General features: G+C 40.3%; 2 protein-coding genes across 2 annotated transcripts; one reads left to right on the top strand and one right to left on the bottom strand.

The window, feature by feature from the left end:
* Positions 1-583: 583 nt before the first annotated feature.
* Positions 584-15753, top strand: evpla (envoplakin a). Its single transcript, XM_085356121.1, has 23 exons — positions 584-619; positions 747-923; positions 5471-5570; positions 5661-5815; positions 6002-6125; positions 6782-6913; positions 7047-7088; positions 7392-7553; positions 7710-7817; positions 7909-8004; positions 8125-8235; positions 8879-9025; positions 9140-9294; positions 9389-9486; positions 9602-9774; positions 10026-10201; positions 10365-10503; positions 10592-10785; positions 11126-11276; positions 11477-11560; positions 11875-11982; positions 12067-12159; positions 12279-15753. Exons 2-23 carry the CDS (start codon positions 853-855, stop codon positions 15666-15668), a joined length of 6009 nt encoding a protein of 2002 aa, XP_085212247.1. The 5' UTR covers positions 584-619; positions 747-852; the 3' UTR covers positions 15669-15753.
* A 1865-nt stretch (positions 15754-17618) lies between these two features.
* On the bottom strand, positions 17619-22530 carry ten1 (TEN1 subunit of CST complex). Its single transcript, XM_085356120.1, has 3 exons — positions 22379-22530; positions 18860-19017; positions 17619-18221 (listed from the first exon to the last, which is right to left on the bottom strand). Exons 1-3 carry the CDS (start codon positions 22465-22467, stop codon positions 18076-18078), a joined length of 393 nt encoding a protein of 130 aa, XP_085212246.1. The 5' UTR covers positions 22468-22530; the 3' UTR covers positions 17619-18075.
* Between the last annotated feature and the right edge of the window lie 24 nt (positions 22531-22554).

Raw genomic sequence — 22554 nt, 5'->3', positions numbered from 1 at the left:
TATTTCCATACAATTCAACAGTAAGAGCATTACAACGTCCGGACGGGAGAGATGCTACCAGAGGGTCAGGCACATGTCTCAAAATGGTGACGGGTTGCTCAGCTTTTTATAGTCTCTAGTGGCCCCCAGCTAGTCGTAAAAGCCAAAACATCACATTTTTTCTCTGTTACAGCGCCTAAGTTATGACCTCGGCAGTTGTTTCTCTGCTTTCTGTAAGGTGGGGGTGTGGAATGTGGTCTATCTATCTCCCCTGTCTTTAGACACAGAGTCTCCTGCTTACAACCTTCTCTTCATGATTCAACAATTAAGCATGTCAAGAAAACAGTGTAACACATTCCCAGCAGATCAAGGATACAGAGTGATGCACATTTATCTAATGAACTAATATGTGAATATGTTCTGTTAACTCAAAAGTATAATGAGAACTAAACTACATACAGCTCACACACTCTATATTAAAGGGTATAATGTGATCTACAGCAGTATTCTAATTCAACTACTTTGATTACATATATAAGGTAACATATAATAACAGAATAATCTAATATGTGTCAGGGGCCCAATGAAAGGAAGGGCTGGCCTGAAGAAGGGAAGAAGAGAGGGAGAGTGCAGAGAACAGGTCGGTCCAGTCGTCCTCTGCAAGGTGGATGTTTGGGCGTTGACACACCTGTTAACCTGTTTGGGAGGAGCCACTGGCATTAAACACCGTGGTGACATGAGTGTGTGTGTGTGTTTGTATACTTCAGTGTGTTTGACAAGAACCAGAGAGAGCGGGAGTCAGAGACGAAGAAGGAGTGAGACAGAGAGAGAGTGAGAGTTTTTACTCAGGATCTCTGCTTGACATCCGCCAAGATGTTTAAGAAAAAGGAGAGCTCCAAGGACACTAAGAATGGTACACTCAAGGTCTCGGGGAAGATCAGCAAGTGAGTTATTCACTGTGGATTTTATGAATGCGTGTATGAGTGTGGTGACACTGTATCTCTGTCATGTTCCTCCTGTTCCTGTTCTTCTAAAGCCAAGAACTGTGTCATGTTTCCTGTGTGTTCTTGCTGCCCTCTTTCTCTGTGTGCGTCTGTTTTGTGGTTTATTATATTACAAGTTTAAATGAGGTTTTAATGCATGTTTTCCTAGGGAATTCCTTCACTGCTTTCAAGTGCTGAGTTATGTGAGAGTTAATCTTTTGGAAAAAGCAAAAGCTAAATACAAGCCAGGGGTCAAGTTTACTTTGTAAACACGATGTGCATCGGTGTCCTGCAAGAGGACGAGTGAAATGAGGGAATTACGACTAAAAGTGAAATTGAAAGATGTTGTCATCCTGATTATCAGGCAGAAATTTACCCTAAACCTAATTTATTGGTGTTAGACCCTTGACAGGTGTCAGATCATTTGTATTAGTAATTTTATTGTACTGGAGAAAAAAAATCATTCACAGAGAAACTTTCTGTCTGTGCAAAATGATTATTGGAGAGCTTTTGTTGCTTGAAGATGTAGGGAGTCCTATCAGGCTAGGCAGCTGTTCAGATCAGATATGGAAATATGACAGTCAGGTGGCACAGGTTTCAAACATTTACATAAAGCTGACAGCAACCTGCTTTAGAGGATTGCGAATAAAAATGAATTCCATTTGATGCATAATGTGGGTGAGGTCATTTTCATGTGCTAAATATAAAGAGAAGGCTCATGAAGAGCCACTGAATCTAACTCATGGCAAATCTGCCAAAAGTCTCCGGATCACAGATCAGAACGCCATTTAAGTCGCTGCATTCAAAGCGGCGAAGTGGGATGATCACCTTTTTAAATAATGGATAGTATTGAGGATGGGTTTTCTTCAGGTTTCCTCAGGATCAGTTTCTATTCATAGAAAGAGCCCCACATTCAGCTGCAAAGCCGACCACTTCACCTTTTTGTTCCTGGGAGTAACAAAAGACCGCTGACGTGATCTCACCGTCAGGTGGTGTCCGGCTTGTGCCTTCACCTTGGCTCGGCTTCAGACATATTTTCTCTCTGCTGAGGCGTGATGAGGGCTGGGTTGTCCGTTTTGCTCAGCTGGTTTCTGCCTCTCATGTGGGCGTTGGTTTTTAACTGTACATTACAGAGTGACGCACAGGAAGTGCTGTTCATTTCATTCAGTCATTTCTATTGTCTGATAATTGTTTATTTATTAGTTTAAGAAAAATTTGTGAATCGCAATCAAAGATGATTCCTGGGTGTTTGTTGGAAATGACACGGACAGCTGGAGAGCTGCGATGTATGGATTTGTGCATTAGACATGGCACTGGGACGTTTTTTAACGTTTTTAAAATAAAGGTACAAATAAAGGTAAAAGTGGCAGCTAATGCTCGGGTCAGGCTGAGTCTCCAAGAAGTCGAAAAGCCCAAAGACGTCATGGAAAAATTTGTATTTGTGTGTGTTGAGTCTGGGCGGCTCTCAGACATTCATCTTGTTCTGCTGGTGCCTTTGGTTACATCACAGATTAGAGCGCTGGTTACGCAGGGATTTAATAATGACTCTGCTGACTGTAAAGCACAGATTCATTTCGGCATTCAACATCCATTTCTTTGCTCCAGTGGTCATGTTGTAAAATAACAATTCTTGAACCTAATTTTACTATGAAATCAGACCTTTTTTTTACAATATGAGTTTAGCTTGAGGGGGAAATGAGGGTGTTTGTGCAGAAGATGTGAGATCTTACTATCATCTAAAAAATGCAGGCAAGCCCTTCTAAATTATGCAGATAATCCAGTTTAAACTGGTCTCATAGTAGTGTTTTCTGTAGCAGTCATTCATTTAATAATTTACTAAAAACCACCAACTGTTGAAGAAGAGCAGTTTAACGATTTCTTTAACCATTTTTTTAAAATTGGCTAAAAGCTCAGCATGACCACACAAGCAGCCCGCACAAATACTTGATTCATGCTGAGGAAAGCATAAAGTTCCCCCAAAACACCTTATGAGAAACTCAAAGTATCACCTTACAAGACACTCCTGGAAAACCCTGCACAGCCACTCCTGCACAGGAATATCACACTGCTGCTTGATTAAAAAAAAAAAAAAAAAGCACACATTTGATGCAGATACTGTATGTGTCTACATCAATGTATGGGTGTGACCAGTAATTCTTATCTGCTATTAATAAAAGAATAAAGTGAATAAACCAAAGGTGACAGCTTTAAATAAAAGAGATCAGAAATCAGACCTTTATTCATTTCAGTCCCTACACAGTTCACCTTTATCAAGACAAACTCAGAACTAAATATCCGACATGTAGGAAAGTAAAAAAGTAAAATATAAAGATCTGTATATTACAGAAGACAAACTAGAGATTAAAGCCACTTTTAAAATTTACCTTTAAAAATCCAAATTGAGTGCAATTATTGGAAAAATGGCGCCGTGCGTAGTATAGCGAGTGTTTGGTATGTTTGGCTCATGCTCCTCTGTCTGATGATCACAGACTCTTTTTTTTCATGTATTTATTTGATCATTTGTTTTTTTAGAGCAAAGAGGATAAATCTCTTCCACAGCCCACTGCACCTACTGTTTCTATAAACAATGGTAACTAAACAGGTTTTTCTTTGACTGCAAAGGTGGGAATGCATACCTGTCCCTCCTGCTGAGTGAGCAGGAACAGGGCAGTCGTTGTGACAGCAGCTGCAGAACCAGATTCTTTGATTTCGTTTTGCACATAAGTGTAATTTCAGCATCAGTGTGACCTTTCTCAGACTGAATCCTCGGCCCACTGGTCATTTCCTCTATAAGCAGTTTTCAAAAGCGCTGACTCTCTTTTAAAAAAGCAGTTTAAAATCGTTTAATTTTCTTGATTTCGTTTATTCTTTGTCTTGATCTTTGAGCTTGTTTTTATTATGTTTTTCACATTTAAATCTATTTTACTCTATTTTATGTGCAACACTTTGTGACTACTTATCTGTTAAAAGGGCTTCATAAGTAAACTTACTTACACTGGTTAATATAACCATGTTATTCTTTATAATAACATGGTTATTACCGGTGGGCAGATAGTGATTTTTCGTTTTTATGTTAACGGTATAAACAATGAAAGGTGGTGGATTGTCCAATGGTTGTGATCGACTCTGGGCTGGACCAATTACAATACATCCATGTTGAGGTGAAAAGCAAGCGATTTGTCCCATACTTCAGCTAGAATGAAAAAAAGACACAAAGCTGGAGTTATTCTGTGTATTTGTGTGTTTATTCTTCCTCTTCTTCTCTCATCCCTCATCGTCATAGAAATCATACATATATACCAACAAGACTGTGCATCACTGTCACAACAGCGTTTGTTTTCATTCAAAGGCTTTATGGTTTTTCCTATAATACTTGGTGGGCCGGTCTCTAGTCAAAATACCTGGGCTGATTTTTTGTCCCAGTCCAGCCCAGTCTGACAGCTTTTCATATCTCTTTTCTTAATGTTGACACTGACAGATACACCAAAAAATTGTGCTGCTAAGATTTTTTCATCTGTATTTTTTGAACTGTAGCTCTACTTTAGCAACATTTTTTAAACTTCAGAGACTGCTGTGCAATGTATCGCACATTTCATTACTAACAAAAGCAAAAGTGTAATATGTTGAAAGTTGCCATATTTAGAATGTGTGTGTGTGTGTGTGTGTGTGTGTGTGTGTGTGTGTGTGTGTGTGTGTGTGTGTGTGGAGGTGGTATACAGTTTTATACAGCTGTGTAAAATACATAAATCTCGGTTAATGAGGCAAAACCTGGATTTTAAAAAGTCTATTTTTAACACACACACACATTGCTGAACCAATTATACACAAACATATCTCCAAAACCCAGTTTGCAGTTTGCAAAAACTTTGATTTAATCTAATTTAACTTTTAACTGAGCTCTACCCCATGATTTATTCAGGCAGTAGATACAAAGCCTCTTAAATAAAACAAATACAATATTTGTCTCCAATCCCAAAGACTTCACCTTCATGGGTGTAGCTAATCTCTCAATGGAATGTCTTCCTCCTCCTCATTTTGACAATCTTAGTCATTGCTTTGCTTTACTCTGAGCAGCGACACAATCAACACAAACACTGACAGAGGGAGTGACAGTCAAAGTTCAAGAATGGGTAGAATTTAAGGAACGTTTTGGGTGTGGTGCGAAGGGTGGAAAAATCCTACTCCATCCTAAAAGATCTGGAAACTGTGCAGTTTGTGCAAAATAAAAAACACTGAATGGAAAAAATAAAAATAAAAACACCCTCACTGTGCAGATTTTTTTTATATAAAGGATGACCTGGGGATGTGAAGTTTGTCCACAAATATAAATAAGTCTTTGTTGGTAGTGAGAGTGCTCATAAAAATGCACACCATAAGGTTTGACTGTAATCAAGCTGTTAATTATTCAAAACTTCTGCGTGGGAGTACTCGTATACTTACCAATTCTGTATCATCCCTGAAATGATGTGTGCTGCTGTTCAACCTCTGACCTTTGTTGTCTGCTGCAGGTCACAGGCCACCGACTTGGCCTTGCTGATCACCCAGATGCAAAAAGATGCAGACTTGGTGGAGAAAAACGTCCTCAGGGCTGAGGAGCTGCTTGCTGTGGTAAGAACAAAACAAAACCTCTAATTTTATGAACGATTACCCTCATTGCTTTGTAAAAACGTCACCTTATCTGTTGTCTGCCTTTGACAGGATTTTGAAAATGACAAGAAAGAGCTGCCGTACCAGCATCAGAGGGAGATCTCAGATGAGCTGGGTGAAGCTGAGGGCCTGCTGAAGAAGCTCTTCATAGATGTTGACAAAGCCAAGAACCTAAAACATCCACAAGCCACAGACATAGAGAGCGAGTGAGTTCATGCAGAATAAATACAACACAGAAGATTTGCAGTATACCTGGTCCCTCCTCTGAGAACATACTGAGGATTTTAAAACATTTTAGCTGTTTAATATCATTAACTTTGAACTCATTGGAGCTCCACATTAACCACAGTTGTTTGTTTCTTTGTGTCTTTTCTGCCCTTTGATGACTCCAGTGTCCTTCATCTTCATGAGCGCTGGCTGAAGGACTGTACCGTCTACAGAGACATCTACGAGCAGATTGATGATGTGTCGCGGATGCCCTTAATTGACTGGGGGCCTGTTTTAAGTGAGAAGCAAGTAAGTACTGTTACACTGTCTGAACATCCACGTCAGTCTTTCATACTCTATTAAATATTAATGCTCTTATTGTCAACAAAAAGGACAAAAAACTGTTTTAAAACTGCTGCCACCAACAAGTATTTTCCTCTGTAGTCAGACGCTCTGTAACAAAAACTGTTCAAACTTTGAGTCGCACTGTTGCTTATTTGAGCATCGTAGAGAAATCAGACTCCTTTGACATGATGTCAGCAATCTGTAATTTCTATGTAATTCTATCTATAGTTCCCTTTTTAGCTAGCACTAACCTGGCCACCCTTGCTGTTCTCCCTGCAAGCCACTTTGCAAACCCCCTCGACATCAAGTGTTTTGAAAAAAATCAAACTAAATATTTGCAGTCTTTTAAAAAGATTTAAGTCTCCATTAGGAACTACAGGGTGGGGAAAATGGCAGTCACCCTTTCACAGGATTGCTTAATAATAAATAACATTAACTGTATCCTTTAATCCTAATGTAATCTAAATGCACTTGTTTCTTCGTTTTGCACCTGTCTGTACTGTAATAAATCTCCCAAGCAGAGCTGACTGATTTACCGGCCTCACCCTGTCAGACCTGTCCTTTGATATCTCATCACTACATTTCCATGAACTGCTTTCTTCTGGTGTCTGTGCTTTCAGAAACTGGTGGATGTGGAGCAGTTTGGCCCTAGTATGGCTGATCTGGAGAAGCAGATTGCTGCTCACAACATCGTACACAAAGAGATTGACGCCTACAACACGCAGCTCTGCCTCGCTTCTGCTGGCAGCAAGGTCTGCATGCATGATTACACAAGAACACATGCTTGCATGATGTGTTCTACTTAAAACTGATTGCAGCTTGTGTCCTTTATTAAGCAAAAAGCATTTCAAACAGCCGCTCACATTCGCTGTCTTGTTTTTTAAGGAGAAATACGACGCTCTGAAAAAACAGTACAACAACTTATTGGTGAGTTGCTTCAGTCACTTAATGTTCAAAGATAAACACAAGTCTTATTTCACTTTTGGTTTTGGCAGTGTAAAAAGCTGTGAGGGAATTTTTCTATTTTTTGTTTTTTTCTTTGTTGGAGAAAAAATGAAAAATGTAAATTTCTGCTTAAAATTTCCCCCAAAAAAGTAAAAAAAAATTAAAAGAAATTAAAAAAATTAAAAGAAAGAAAGAAAGAAATAATAATTAATACATGAATAAATGAATAAAAAATTATTTTAGGGGTACTCATTTGTCTTTCCATTTTAATTTATTTCTCCTAAGGACAACTCCAAGTGGCGCCGTCACTACCTTAATAGCCTATACGAGTACATGCAGAGCTGCAACAAGGAGCTGAACTTCCTGGCAGAAGAGCAGAATAAGATCAAAAAGCAAGACTGGAGTGACCACATGTTGGACCCTCCTGACGTTCGGAGGCAGTATGAGGTTAGGATTAATGCGTTTTTAAGTCAGATGAAAAATAGAATTGAAAGGCTCACCAATCACGAGGTGTGGCCTGTCCAGTGTGACAGAAGTTGTTTTGGTTCTGTACCTGGATGAATCCACACATAAATACATCAATTTTGATTTGATCTCATTTAGAATTTCAAGAACAACAGTCTGCTGTCCCACGAGGCCGAGGTGAACAAACTCCAGGACGAAGGCGAGAGACTTGTTGAGATGAAGCACCCCGCAAGCGACACAATACAGGTACTTGAAAAGCCCGTTAACAACATCAGCTTCACTCTTTCATCCTGAATGCTGTTTAAAGGTATGTCAACTCCCTTCATTATATTTCCAGGCTCAAAGAGATGATGTACGAAATGAGTGGCAGAAATTCCTCAATCTCTGCATCTGTCAAGAGACGCACCTGGACAGCGTGGAGGATTTCAAAAGGGTGAGACAGAGTTCATCGCAATGCAGTGCTCAGTTTGCAACCTGTTCTGTCATCACCATTTGCAGATTTTATGCATAAACTCAAAACAAAACAAAAAGTGTGCTTTGTTCCGTTTTTCAGTACCAATATGACAGCGAGCAGCTGTCAGAGTCGCTGACCAAGCTCAACAGCACCCTGGACCCCAAGACTCTCAGCAAGAAGAGCAAAACTGAGAAACTGCTGCAGCTTGAGGTACGTCCAGCCACCAGTACTGCAACTCAGCACACATAAGAAATTCAGCTTGCACCCCTCTTTCAAGCTAGCAGTGAGGATTTTAAAAAAGTGAATGAGAAGGAGATTTGGATAGAAAATGAGGCACTGGGGCAGGCAAAGCTGGAGACAAGGAGACTCCAAAGTTCAAAAGTAAAACAGGGAAAGTCTCCAAAAGTTGATTCTGTTCAGTGGAAGCCTAAAAAGGGAAATTATAAAGTCTTTGAGTTATATTTATTGAATAATTCTCAAAGTTTATTTATTTATTCATATGTAAATGGACATATATATGAGAAAATATAAGGTGTAAACACAGCAGACTGAAGGAAAACTGTTAATTTGCTGGGCAGGTCACATGAAACTTTACAGTCCTGCCAATATACACCAGAACTAACAAAAACAAATACATAAAATGAGTTAAAGGTGCTCACACACCTGGTTTGCCACCACCCACTGACTGAGATGTGTTATAGAGCAGTCTTTCATTGCCACGGTACTGAAATCAGGAAGAAACAGAGGTTCATTTTGTGGGATATTACACTAAGTTTGTTAAACCCAGCAGAAAAATTATGTGAAAAGATATGTTTGGAATCTTTTTTTAATCTTTGCGTGTTTTTCCTACCAGGCGGAGGAGAAAGATGTGCAGAAATGTGAACAGCTGCTGGCTGACCTGAGGAAACGCAGCACCACCATCGCTCCACTGAAACTGCGACGTACGACCCCCAGCAGAGCCATCACTGTGAAGTCCCTGTGCGACTGGGAAACAGGCACGGTGGGGAACAATGTTTGTCTAAATGTAAAACTCTAACTGCATGTGGCTGCAGTAAAAAACAACAACAACTTTGAAAAGTGACTTGTCTGACTGAATCAATCGTTCTTTTTTTAGGATTCTCTGCAAAGAGGAGACAAGTTCACCTTAAAATCAAACTCAGACGTTGCGAACTGGAATGTCATTTCCACTGATGGAAAAACTAAAAAATTCCCAGGAGTTTGCTTCCAGATCCCACCACCTGACTCAGAGGCCATTGATAAAGTGGACCTGTAAGTGCTGACAAGCTTTATTATTAAACAGCTCAAATGGCACATCCGACGTCTGCCCTTTCTTTGACTCCGCCCCTTTCTTTTTGTTCATTAGTTTGGGCCAGGAGCTTGCAGACATCAAGAAGAGAAGAGCCGCTCTGGCCGACTCCCTGAAGAATAACAAATCAGAAATCTCCAGGGCCCAGCAGTTAGGTTGTTGTCAATTAATTAAATGCATAAGTGTCCTCATTATATGCAATCACTGCATCTTTAAACCACAACTAAAGTGAGATCAACCATTTAAAAAGCTCTCCTTTTCCTCCTTCAGCCCCAGTGTCTTCTGCCCCCATGGACCCCAAAGTAGCAGCCCTCTCTCAGCAGCTGGACAAGCTGGACAATGACCTGGCCAAAGCTGAGGAGAGCATGCTGAGCCGTCTGCGAGCCCCGCTGAGCCGCAGTGATCCCGCTGGTGATCTGGCCAAAAGGATGAAGGAGCAGGAGGTGAGAAAAAACACAAACTAACATCAGCACCAGCTAAATATCATTCACCATGTGACACCAAGAAACTAAAACAAACCATATAAAAGCCATTATTTTGCTGTTATTATCCTCGTATGTGTGTGTATGCATTCATACCCTATACAGCATAAAGGGATTCTTCACTCCTGCAGACTGTCAGCATGAAATGATTATGCTGTGAATTATACTTATATCTGATGTTTAATGGAGGGTTGTATGGATGCTCTTTACAGCAAACTGCTCAGACACTACAGGCTCTACAGCAGCAGCAACAGGCTGCACAGGCTGGCATGCAGCCCCTGCTGGCTAAAGATCCCAACGGGACCTCTTCGGGACTGCCGCTCAAACTCAGTGCTGCCAGCAACAAGTCTGACAACCTTGCTGCACTTGCTGACCTTTACAATAAGAAGTAAGAGCTTGTTTTATGGCGGGGTTTGATTTTGGAACAACATTTTTAAAATCAGTTTTTCATTCTTCTATCCATCTTTGTTAAGTTGTGTTACTTGAGTAGATGATCTAGATAACAGATAACCTTAGTATATTTAGTAGTTTATTTATCTTCTTTTCTGCAGAGCAAATGCCTCACTTAACCTGGAGAAACAGATCAAGAAGGTGGATGGTCTCGTCTCCGGCTTTGAGAAAAGGCTGAGTGAAGATGGTCCGATCCCTAATGGCCCAAAAGCAATTGAAACCCGTGCTGAGGAAATTCAAGTAAGGAAGTCTTGACCATACAAATTTGAATTCTCTTGCATATCTCTAATGTTCACTTTGAATTGAACATCTCCTTTGTGGTGTTTAGAGCCAGCAAAAGTCTGTGGCAGCTGCTCAGAATGACATGAAGAAGCTCAGCAAGGATCTGGAGACCACAGAGCAGCTGTGCAGCTCTCTGCAGCAGGACTACCAGGAGTACTGCCCGGACATCCAGCGCCAGAAAACAGAGGTCAAGCAGCTACAAGCACGTTATACCAATGTTGCCAACCAGCTGAAGGAGAGGTGAGAGTCAGACTGTGAACACATCATCTCAGTCCCTTCAGCTTTATTAGAAAGACAGACTACAGTGGTTTTCCCTCATCAGCCTTTTAAATCACTTAAATCAAGCAACAAGGAAGTGAGAAGTACCTTTACGATTAGATCGGGTATTTGCAACCTGCAATGGGGTTCATCTGTACTTCATCTATAAATCTATATACATCTATATATAACCTATAAAAATGTGCTACTACACTACTAAAAGGTAAAACAGGTTTCATTACATAAGGCGTTTCTGTTGTCATAATGTACCTAACACACCAATACCTCATAATGTGCCTAATACCTCTCATATTCCTCTCAGAGAAAGCACCTTACTCGAAACTGCAGGAAAGAACCAGGAGTTCCAGAGCACATGTAAATCCCTGAACTCATTCTTGGACAACCTGCCAACAAACAAGATAAGCCCCAATGACGATCTGTCTCAGATTGCTGCTAAGAAGAGCTCTCAAGAGGTGAGACTGTCTTCTGATTATTTACCTTTAAGTATCACATAAGAATAAAATAACAACCTGGCTACCCACTCCACACATAATGTCTTTTTGATTTATGGATGTATAAACATTATTCTCAATATGAACCTGTAGAAATTCACTATGATTATGACAGGACAGTAACTTTAGGTGATTAATATTTCTATACCTACTCATTGCAGAGGGTGATGGACGACCTGACGCGGAAGGAAGCTGACATGGAAAAGGTGACAAGCCTCTCTCAAGACCTGCAGGAACTCCTCAATGTAAGACTCCTAACTTATAATAAATAATATAATACAATAATTTATGGAACCATGGTGTAGCGGTACAACCCTGGGAGGAAATGCTAATCCTGGGGCTAATGGGACTTCCCTCAGGAAGGGCATCCAGTGTAAAGACAAATGTGTTGAAAGTTAAAAAAGCATAGAATGCATAAATGCATTTTAGGCAACACAGAAAGTAAATTAATACATTTTAATTTTAACATTAGCAGACATGGCTCGTACTTAAAGATTTTGAAATAGGCAACAAATGACATGAAACAATTCAAAGATTTTAAATCTTCACGTCTCTGCAGGAGTACGAGACCAACGTTGACACGTACAACAGTACGCTTGAGGACGCCGGCGCCACCGTTCCGAAGAAACCACGTATGCCCACACTGTCTGAGGCTATTCAGAAAGAGGTAATGTCTGTGTGTTTTTCAACATGATACACACTTCTCACATTTATTTATAGATCGAGGTGACATGAGGTTTGCTTATTACAGGAAAAGAGTCTGGTGAACCGCTACGCTGAAACAAAAGCTGAAAACACCCAGCGCCAAAAACAGATGGGCCTGGCTAAGAATCTCATATCACGAGTAAGAAAACAGTGAATGAATTTATTATCTTTTGTATGCATTTAGATTATGCTTTCCATAAAACTAAAGCTACATTGCAAATAATATTACTTTGAATAAATTTGCTTTTCCTGCTGCAGAATGAAGAGACAGTTCAAGCAGTGGCACAGCAGCAAGTGCGGTCTGAAAGGAGTGCTTTTGAGTTAGATGGTCTGGTAAAAGAGCTGGAGGAGGAGAAGGAGAGGAGGACTCATGCTGAGACAAACCTGAGAACATTCAAAGACAGGTTTTTGTCTTTGAAGAGTCGCCGTGGAGTTGAACGTGTCGAGGAGAAAGAAGTACTAAAGTACTACCGTGACCCAAAAGTGGAAAGTGATCTGAGGGCTCTGCAGCAGACGCTACATGAGGAAATCATGAAGCGCACCACCATACAAACTGAGGTTGAGGTTACAAACAAAAAAGTCACCACCCTGGCAGAAACCGTAAAGAGCGCTCCACCAAAACTGGTGACTAGAGAGGTGACAGAGTTTGAGAAAGATCCCCAGCTGGATACAGAGGCTGCTAAGCTGAGAGATCAAATAACGAAGATGAGAGAAGAAATTCGGATGAGGGATGGGGAGCATATTCAGATGAAGACAGAAGTAACAATTCTCCAGCAGAAGAGGCCAACAATCAAAGAGAGGGTGGTTAAGAAGGAAGTGGTTAAAGTGGAGAAAGACCCAGAGATGCTGAGAGCAGTGCGAACATTTGAGACAGAAATTTCTGACGAGAGCAAAAGGACCAAGCTCCTCAATGATGACATCTTCCAAACAAGGAGTCAGATAAATGCACTAGAGAGGCTGATTCCTAACATTGCGCCTAAGATAATCACTAAAGAAGTCAAAAAGATTGAACAAGACCAAGACCTAATCAACAAATCCCAGAATATTCGAACAAGCCTGGAGGAAGAGAGAATTGAAAACAACTCTCTGGTCAATGAATTGACGGTGCTCCACAACCGTTACAGAGAAGTTTACGAATGGAAACCCAGAGTTGAGGTGAAGGAAATTGTTAACGAGATCTACAGGATAGACCCAAACACAGAGGTGGAGATAATGCGGCTCCGCAAAGAGATACAAGACTGCAGCAAGCAGCGCTCTGACCTTGAAAGAGGGCTCACCAAGGTGACAACTGAACTCAACATCATTCAGTCAGAGAAGCCAAGAATTGAAACAAAAGAAGTTTTCCAAGAGGTGGTTAAAGAGGAAAGAAGCCCCGAAAATGAGAGAGAAATTCAGAGGCTAAATGACCAGGTGCATAATTTACACAGCAATTACGACTCCCTCCAAGACCAGCTGAGAATGCTCCGGCAAGAGAGAGATGAGTGGAAGGCTGAAAAGTCAAAGGTAGAGACCCAACTTGTCACCAGAGAAGTTATTAAGTATGAGCCCGATCCACTCCAAGAGAAAGAGTTTGACCGCTTGAGAAATAATGTGCGGGAAGAGACACAGATTCGGCGCACCATTGAAGAGATGGTGTTTGACCTGAAAAATAAATACATCCAGTTGGAGAGACAGAAACCAGAAGAGAAGGTGGTTCTCCAAGAGGTTGTTCGTTTGCAGAAAGACCCAAGGCAAATGGTCGAGCATGAAAGGCTTAGCAGGAACCTGGATGAAGAAGTAACGAACCGGCGTCAGTTTGAACTGGAGCTACAACAGTTAAGAACAAAGGTGGAAGAGAAAGAGAGGATCCTCAGAGAGAGTGTTGAACGCCAAAAGAGGATTCAAGCTGAGTCTGAAGTCAGAGAGATTAAACTGCGTATCTCACAGCTGGAAAATGCCCCACCACCTGTTGAGGAAAACATAGTTGTCGAGGAGGTGCTCAAGGTGGAGAGAGACCCGAAACTGGAGAGGCTGACAAGCAGTCTGCGGTCAGACATGGACAAGGAAACCAGTGATATTCTGAGACTGCAGAGAGAAATCCGTAACATCAACATAAAGCTTGAAATCTTGCAGAAAGAGAAGTCCAGTGAGAGGACAGTCTACAAAGAGGTTGTCCGTGTTGAAAAAGACCAGGCAGTTGAGGCTGAGAGGGATCGCCTGAGAGAACAGGTGTCTCAAAGTAAATTTGCCAGACAAGACCTCGAGGATGAACTTAGACGTTTCAATGACAAAATCCATTTCCTAATGAACAGCAAATCTGCTACTTCAAGAGAGGAGACAACCCTGATTATGAACCGAGATGCCTTACAGAGAGAGAAGGAAGACCTCACTCGTGAACTTAGATCCCTTGATGGCAAGAGGCACGATATCAGCCTGTCCTTCCAGCAGCAGAGCCGACTGATGAGTGAAAGAACACAGATGAGCAGACAGAGAAGCATTAAGATGGAGTCTGATGTCATGCGTTTGGAGAGGGATATCTTGGACGAAAAAGACAAGATCCATCAGCGAGATAGCATCATCCGTGAGCTTATACAGAACCTACAGAGAGAGGAGAGTGCAGAAACAAGAACCAAAGAGACCAATGTCTCTACAAAGATCACAATTTTGGACCCAGTTACCGGCAAAGACATGTCTCCTTATGATGCCTACCTTCAGGGCTTGATTGATCGTCCGCAGTACATTCACTTGCAAGAGCTTGAGTGTGACTGGGAGGCGATCACTTCATTGGGACCTGATGGGGAGATATCTGTACTCCAGGATCGCAAGAGTGGAAAGCAGTACTCCATCAAAGATGCGCTGAAGGAAAGAAGATTGACAGAATATGATCTGCAACAGTACAAACAAGGAAAAATTCCCATCTCAGAATTTGCCTTGCTCGTCGCTGGTGACAACAAGAAGCAGTCCCAGTTCAATTCAATCACCCCAAAATCCACCACATCACTCAATTCAGCACCTATTAACCTATCTGCTGCCAAAGAAACCTACCCAGTTGCTGGAATAATAGATACAGACACTGACACCTGCTACACAATACGCAATGCCACCGTGAGTAAGCTAATTGATTCCACAACTGCCCAAAGACTTCTGGAGGCTCAGGCATCAACAGGAGGAATCATTGACATCAGCAATAAAGGGAGATACACGGTTCACAAGGCAGCAAACAGAGCCCTCATCGAGGATAGTCAAATCCAGAGACTGCTCAATGCACAGAAGGCTTTCACTGGAGTTGAAGACCCTGTGACCAAAGAGCGTTTGTCTGTGGGAAAGGCTGTTCAGAAAGGCTGGATGCCGAAGGACACTGCCATTCGCTTCATGGAGGCTCAGCACCTGACCGGAGGGCTGGTCGATCCAGATACCGGTCACAGAGTTAGCATCTTGGATGCCGTTGGGTCCAGAATGATTGACAACACAATAATGAGAGACCTGGAAACTGAGTCCGCCTACATCAAAGATATTATAGACCCAATCACAAAGGAGAAAATCAACTACAAGCAAGCTCTGAATCGCTGCAGGAAAGACCCAAATACAGGCTTACCAATGCTGCCTGCCTCTTCCAAAGGGTCTGGTTATAGTCCAGTGTACAATTCGACTAGATATGCAAGATTTTAGATATGTTTACTTTTTGGAGACATCTTTTCTATATGAAATCCATACATTACTTATAATGGACATTTTGACTCAGGAAAAGTCTTCTACTGCAAAGCTTTCTCTCTAGCCAAAATAACTGCTGCTGAGTTTTTTGTTTACTAAAAATGTTTGATGTGGGCAGATTTTTCTTTTTTGGTTTAATTTAAAAACAGTATAAATGAAGTTTATCTTTAATATTAATGTGTTATTAGGGATACTGGGACATGGTGCAATGGTATTTGCCAAGATTAATTGATTCTGTATTACTCCTGGGTTTTCTTCAAAACTGTTCATTGAATTTTATCTTGTTTGATACCTTATAAAGAAACAAATATCAATAAAATAAATTATAATGGTTAAAGTGTATGGACTCTCATTTTCAATGCTGTGCAGTCTCTAAAGTAAAGAAAAATGCTATGAAAAAGTATTTACTTCATCTTGATTTCTTAGTTTTTTTTATATATGTCAAACTTAAATGTTTCAGATCATCAAACATCTTTTAATATTAGAAAAATATAATATAATCGTGTAATAGAGGTCATGCCAAAGTATCTCAACAAGATTAAATACAAGACTTTGACTTGGGCAGTCCAAAACCTTCTTTTTTATTTGCTTATTGAGATATTCAGAGGTAGACTTGCTGATGTGCTCTTAGTCGTTGTCCAAGTGAGCTTGGGCTTCAGTGAATGAACTGATCGTCCATGTCCTGAAACAGCAGGGGAGCCCCAGACCATCACACTACCACCACCATGTTTGACTGTTGGGTTGATGTTCTTTTTATGAAACAACTAGATGCAACAGGACACAACCCTTCCACCAAGTTTATCTTTTATCTCATCAATCCACAGAATACTTCCCCCAAAGTCTTGGGTATCAGTAAGATGTTTTTTTGGTAAATATGCAATGACTCTCTGTTATTTTTGTTCAGCGGTGGTTTTCATCTTGGAACTCTCCCATCTTTGTCCTGTATTTTTCCCGTTGTTGAATCAATAACACGGACCTTAACTGTTGTTCTGGGTTCTTTTGTGAAATCATGGATGAGTTGATGATGTGTTCTTGGAGTAATTTTGGTTGGCTGGCCACTCCTGGGAAGGATCACCACTGTTTCCTCCATTTGTGAATAAAGGCTCACAGGGTTGTTCACTGGAAACACTGCCTTAGATATATCTTTGTAACCATTTCCAGGTTGATAGATGTCAGTAACTTTGTTTCTCAGCCATTTCTTTAGACAGTGGCATGATGTGTTGCTTTGTGAGTTCTTTTAGGCCGCTTCACTTTATCAAACAGGTTCTATTTAAGTGGGTTTTTTTATTCTACTTGCCTGACAGTGATCAGGCTTGGGTATGGTTAGTGAACTAGAACCCAGCTTTCCAACAAAAAGTTTTCAATCACGGTTAATTCATGACTTAAAAAGTGGGGGGATTAGTTTTTGACATAGGGCCACGTAGGTTTGGATAGTTTTTTTCCTTAATAAATTAAATCATCAAATATTAAATAAATTAATCAATAAAACCTGTATTTTTAAATTTACTTGGGTGATCTTAGACTAATATTAAAATTGTTTTCATGAAACATTTAAGGCAAATGATAGATTCCAAAAAGGGGCTTAAAAGGAAGCCACTGATGACTCAAACAATCCTTTATTTCAATTTGTACAAAAATTTCTACATCTGATCATTTCTTAATATTAACTTCTGCTAAGAACACACTTGGCTGATAAAATTAATGGGACAGACAACATAAACCTGACCTAAACTTTAACAGTCAGATGAGATTTCCCAATATTACGTTTGCAAAGTTTTTAGGACGCAATTCAGTCTCAAAGTAGCAGACAACGCACAGTTACAGAAAGGGGGCACCAGCTTGAGGTGCAATGCATAATATTCACCAAAACTCTGCTGGCTTAACAGCTGCAGAATCCTAACCTCTTCTGGCACTGATGTTTCCATGGCCAAGCTGCTCCTGATGGCCCAGTATGTTTGGACATATAGTGAAGTTTTATCATATTACATGCATACGGATATTTGCTCATATCTTTAAAGCTGTGTCCATGCCGAATCATCACCTTGAGTCTTCAGAATCACAGACAAAACTAAAAATGTGACATATTTATGAGCCATAAACCCAAACCATCTGTTTGTAACTCTTTAATGACCCTACAAGAAAATCTAATAATGCCCCACTAATGCGGGGCTTTAGCTGTTTAAAAGCAATCCCTTGATCAAGTGCAGAAAAATCCCAGATCAGGACAGTCATTTAAACTCTCAGAAGTGAACCCGTGTCTTTTACGCAAATTTAGACAGTTATTAAGTTCACTGTTCAGACAGCACAGCAAGGGGCATCACTGCAGCTCTGATGACCAAAGAAACCACATGAATAAAGTCCCTGATCATGTTGCATCTGCAGGTTGTGCACCCAGTTTGCGCTCCCTCTCTGTGAAGAAGTTTCTTTGTTCAGTGATGGCTTTCTCCAGAAGGGCAATGTTTACACCGTCAACACAGTTCAGCACACGGGCACGGACCATTGCACCGACTCCTGTAGGACAAGAAGTTACAAACACAGGCAGGTGATAGCACTAAAACATCATCCCTGAATTAAATTTTTCAAAAGGCAGCATAAAGCTAAATAGAGTCAAAGAAATTTCACTGGTACTGAACTGCAATTTACATTTGCCCAAAATAATAATAATGGATTGGATTTATATAGTGCTTTTCAAGGCACCCAAAGCGCTTTACAATACCACTATTCATTCACTCTCACATTCACACACTGGTGGAGGCAAGTTGCGGTTGTAGCCACAGCTGCCCTGGGGCAGAAGCGAAGCTGCCATATCGCGCCATCGGCCCCTCTGGCCATCACCTGTAGGCGGAAGGGTAAAGTGTCTTGCCCAAGGACACAACGACCAGGACAGAGAGCCCGGGGATCGAACCAGTGACCTTCCGGTTACAGACGCTTCCCAACACTTCCCAACCCCCTGAGCCACGGTCGCTCCAAAACAAACGCAAACAAACAAACATAGCATTTAAAGCTGGCATCAGGTCAACCACACACAGGACAAACTGACACTTGCTTAATGTTTCCCATTTTTAAGTTATGTGAGGGTAAATTAACATCTGAACAGTCCCCTGCAACATTTTTGCACACTGTCTGTCTGTGTGAAATATTTCTCTTACTCTCATCATTTTCTATCTCACCCAGCACAGTGTACTGGGCTCCAATTATGGGGTTGAAGGGCTCCACAAACAAGGTGTGGACAACCACACGGTGCTCTTTAGAAGCATGCTGTGCTGACAGCGTAGCCCTGGACTCCTCAGGCTGATAGCATACAAGTCTGAAAAAAAATGAGTAAAACATTTTAAAGTGAATTTGGTTCATTTCCAGATCCGTGGTTTAGTTATTGAGCTATACAAGAGTAACTTTGTATGATTTACAATTTAAATAATCATTTACACAACCGGTTCACAAAAGCTACCCTTCAATATTTTTTTTTAAAAAGTGTGTAAACAGGGCAGTACGGTCTAAATCTATGTAGAAGATATAATCGCTGATCTGTGTATGTTTTAGTGGTTTAATGAACAGCCAATGGGGCCATAAAGTGTGAACAACACAGTAGCTTCTGTATGTTTAATCTGCTCCATTTGTTTTTTTAAATTGATAGTAATAAGGCGAGGCAAGGCAAGGCAAATTTATTTGTATAGCACAATTCAACAACAAGGTGATTCAAAGTGCTTTACAGAGACATTAGAAACAAAAACAAATAAAAAGCATGATTTAAAATTGATTAAAACAAGCAAACAAACAAACTAACTAAACACACACATTTCACACCTGTTCGCGCGATCTGAACCCTTATCGTAAGGGGAGCTACCAGTCCTTCTGTGGACGAGCTACTTTCTATTTTAAATTCCCTGAATTTAAAATACTCTCTAGACCCAGTCTAGACCCAGCTGGGGAGCTACCCAGAGCTCTAAACCCACTTAACAAACAAACAAACAAACAAACAAACAAACAAACAAACAAACAAACAAAACAGTATATTAAATTAAAACAGATAAAATCAGAACAGTAGATAAAATCAGTAGTTAATGTAAGTTTTGAAATTTAAGCTTAACAAACAAACAAACAAACAAACAAACAAACAAACAAACAAAACAGTATATTAAATTAAAACAGATAAAATCAGAACAGTAGATAAAATCAGTAGTTAAATGTAAGTTTTGAAATTTAAGCTTAAAGTGTGGATTTGGTGCTTTATTCAAATGCAGCTGAGAACAGGTGAGTCTTCAACCTGGATTTAAATAAACTGAGTGTTTCAGCTGATCTGAGGCTTTCTGGGAGTTTGTCCCAGATATAAGGAGCATAAAAGCTGAATGCAGCTTCTCCGTGTCTGGTTCTGACTCTGGGAACTGATAAAAGACCGGATCCAGATGACCTGAGGGATCTGGAAGGTTCATACTGGGTCAGGAGGTCACTGATGTATTTTGGTCCTAAACCATTCAGAGCTTTATAGACCAGCATCAGAACTTTAAAGTCTATCCTCTGACGGACAGGCAGCCAGTGTAAAGACTTCAGAGCTGGACTGATGTGGTCCACTTTTTTGGTCTTAGTGAGGACTCGAGCAGCAGAGTTCTGAATGAGCTGTAGTTGTCTGACTGATTTTTTAGGTAGACCTGTAAAGATGCTGTTACAGTAATCAAGCCTACTAAAAATGAATGCATGGACTAGTTTTTCCAGGTCCTGTTGAGACATCAGATCTTTTATCCTTGATATATTCTTGAGGTGATAGTAAGCTGATTTTGTTATTGTCTTAATGTGTTTTTCTAAGTTTAGGTCTGCATCCATCACTACACCCAAATTTCTCACCTGGTTTGTGGTTTTTAGATGTATAGATTGAAGTTCTCTGGTGACCTGTAATCGTTTTTCTTTGGCGCCAAAGACTATTACTTCAGTTTTGTTTTTGTTTAGTTGGAGAAAATTGTGGCACAACCAGTCATTAATTTCCTCAATGCATTTACCAAGAGCCTGTACAGGGCCTCGGTCTCCTGGTGACATTGTGATATATATTTGTGTGTCATCTGCATAGCTGTGGTAGTTTATTTTGTTGTTCTTTATAATCTGTGCCAGTGGGAGCATGTAAATGTTAAACAGAGGGGGTCCCAAGATGGAACCTTGGGGAACTCCACATGTGATACTTGTCTGCTCGGATGTGAAGTTACCTATTGATACAAAGTATTTCCTGTTTTCTAAGTATGTTTTGAACCAGTTTAGTACAGTTCCTGAAAGACCTGTCCAGTTCTCCAGTCGTTTGAGTAATATGTTGTGGTCAACTGTATCAAATGCTGCACTGAGATCCAGTAAAACTAGGACTGACATTTTTCCACTGTCTGTGTTCTGTCTGTGTTCAGACATATGTTTACTTTTTAATTATAAAAGTAAACTTTATAAATTACTTACGTTTTAGGTGACAAACAGGAGAATAGGGGATAACGATAAATAAAGGTGTATGAGCAGAGAAGCGCTATGAAATCATTAATGTCAGTTACACAGTCATTTCTGCCTGAGTCAACATCTACCACCCTCAGTGCTGCTGCCAGTCAGTGAAGACAGCAAAAATCCTAGAGTGCAGAGAAAGTTCATTTTCAAAGATTTTCATTTTTAAGAAGAAATTTTCAGAAACTGTATGGTTTTAATAACAGTTTTTCAGACTTTAACTATCTTACAAACACCTTTTACTTGTACTGCATCCTATTGCCTTAATTTGTGAAAGTATAATAAGTCTCTAACTGTAACACATGCAGTGAAAAACTAAGTACACCTCATGATTCAGTAACTTGAAGGTGGTTTGACCTTTAACAACAGTAACGTGAAGTAATCGTTTTCTGACAAATGACTTTATCGGTGTCTAATATCATTGTGGAGGAATTATGGCCCATAATGTTCGTGCTGACATGCTGCATTTGATTTGCCAAATGTGGTGCTGTTCATTATAGTCTAATATCTCCGCTTTGGTCTTGTTTTCTAATAGTATGATCATGAACTTTAATATTTAATAGGCTAACTGAAGCCTGTAGAGTTCAAGATACTTTGACAACTAACATTTTTTCTATTTCTCTGGCCATTAGACGGCTGACCTTTAGTTGAATTTGATGGGGCATGGACCTCTGGGAAGACTGTCAACGGTCTTGAATATTTTTCCACTTGTGAATAATTCACTATTGAACGATGGACTTTAGATTGGTTGGTCTTGTAATCCATCTCAGACAGATAAGCAGTGAAGATTGCTTTAATGATCAAAGATCATTGTTGATATTTTTCCTCCTTGGCACCATGTTAAAAGACATCTGAATGCTCCTAGCCAGAAAACTGTCAAAAGTTCACATTTTACCCATGGTCAATAGCTCAACTGCATTTGATTCTCAGCATCTGGTTGCTACTTACCCTCTTAATGCCTATGGAAGAATAAAGGTGTGTGGGCTAAATCAACAAACAGATGCTTTAGAAAATTTAAATTAAATATCGAATTTACTGAAATACAACCAAAAGTCGTAGCTCTACTAATATAAGTCTGATTCTGTCCTCTCTGACCACATTAGATCAGGTATATACAAGATATTATGCTTGTCACAACTGGCTGTTCGTGATCTCATTAACCACACACGGAAGATTTTTTTCTAGTTTGAAACAAAACCCACCTGCCAAATGTCCTGACTGATTGTCCTTCCTCCACGCTTCCAGAGTTTATTTCCCAGGGGAAATGAAAAACTGCAGCTAAGGGCAGCATCCCGATTTCTTAAAAAAAAATGTTTGGTTTGTATGATTAAAATTTAAGAGTCGTTTAACTGAAGACGACTTGGTACTTCCGCGCTAC

This window comes from Diplotaxodon limnothrissa, linkage group LG6 (assembly GCF_057381915.1).
Source record: "Diplotaxodon limnothrissa isolate DT_005_m linkage group LG6, D_limnothrissa_male_GT1.1, whole genome shotgun sequence".
Classification (NCBI taxonomy): Eukaryota; Metazoa; Chordata; class Actinopteri; order Cichliformes; family Cichlidae; genus Diplotaxodon; species Diplotaxodon limnothrissa.
This window is presented reverse-complemented; position numbering and strand designations above follow the sequence as displayed.

What these genes read in the sequence shown, in the direction of transcription:
- ten1 (XM_085356120.1), bottom strand. Translation starts at nt 22,467, where the DNA reads ATGCTGCCCTTAGCTGCAGTTTTTCATTTCCCCTGGGAAATAAACTCT. An exon ending in TCAGTCAGGACATTTGGCAG is followed by an intron (nt 19,018 to 22,378) that starts GTGGGTTTTGTT and finishes ATTTTTTTTCAG; the next exon opens with ACTTGTATGCTATCAGCCTG. An exon ending in TGAGATAGAAAATGATGAGA is followed by an intron (nt 18,222 to 18,859) that starts GTAAGAGAAATA and finishes CTTGTCCTACAG; the next exon opens with GAGTCGGTGCAATGGTCCGT.
- evpla (XM_085356121.1), top strand. Translation starts at nt 853, where the DNA reads ATGTTTAAGAAAAAGGAGAGCTCCAAGGACACTAAGAATGGTACACTC. An exon ending in AACAGTACAACAACTTATTG is followed by an intron (nt 7,089 to 7,391) that starts GTGAGTTGCTTC and finishes ATTTCTCCTAAG; the next exon opens with GACAACTCCAAGTGGCGCCG. An exon ending in AAAGGATGAAGGAGCAGGAG is followed by an intron (nt 9,775 to 10,025) that starts GTGAGAAAAAAC and finishes TGCTCTTTACAG; the next exon opens with CAAACTGCTCAGACACTACA.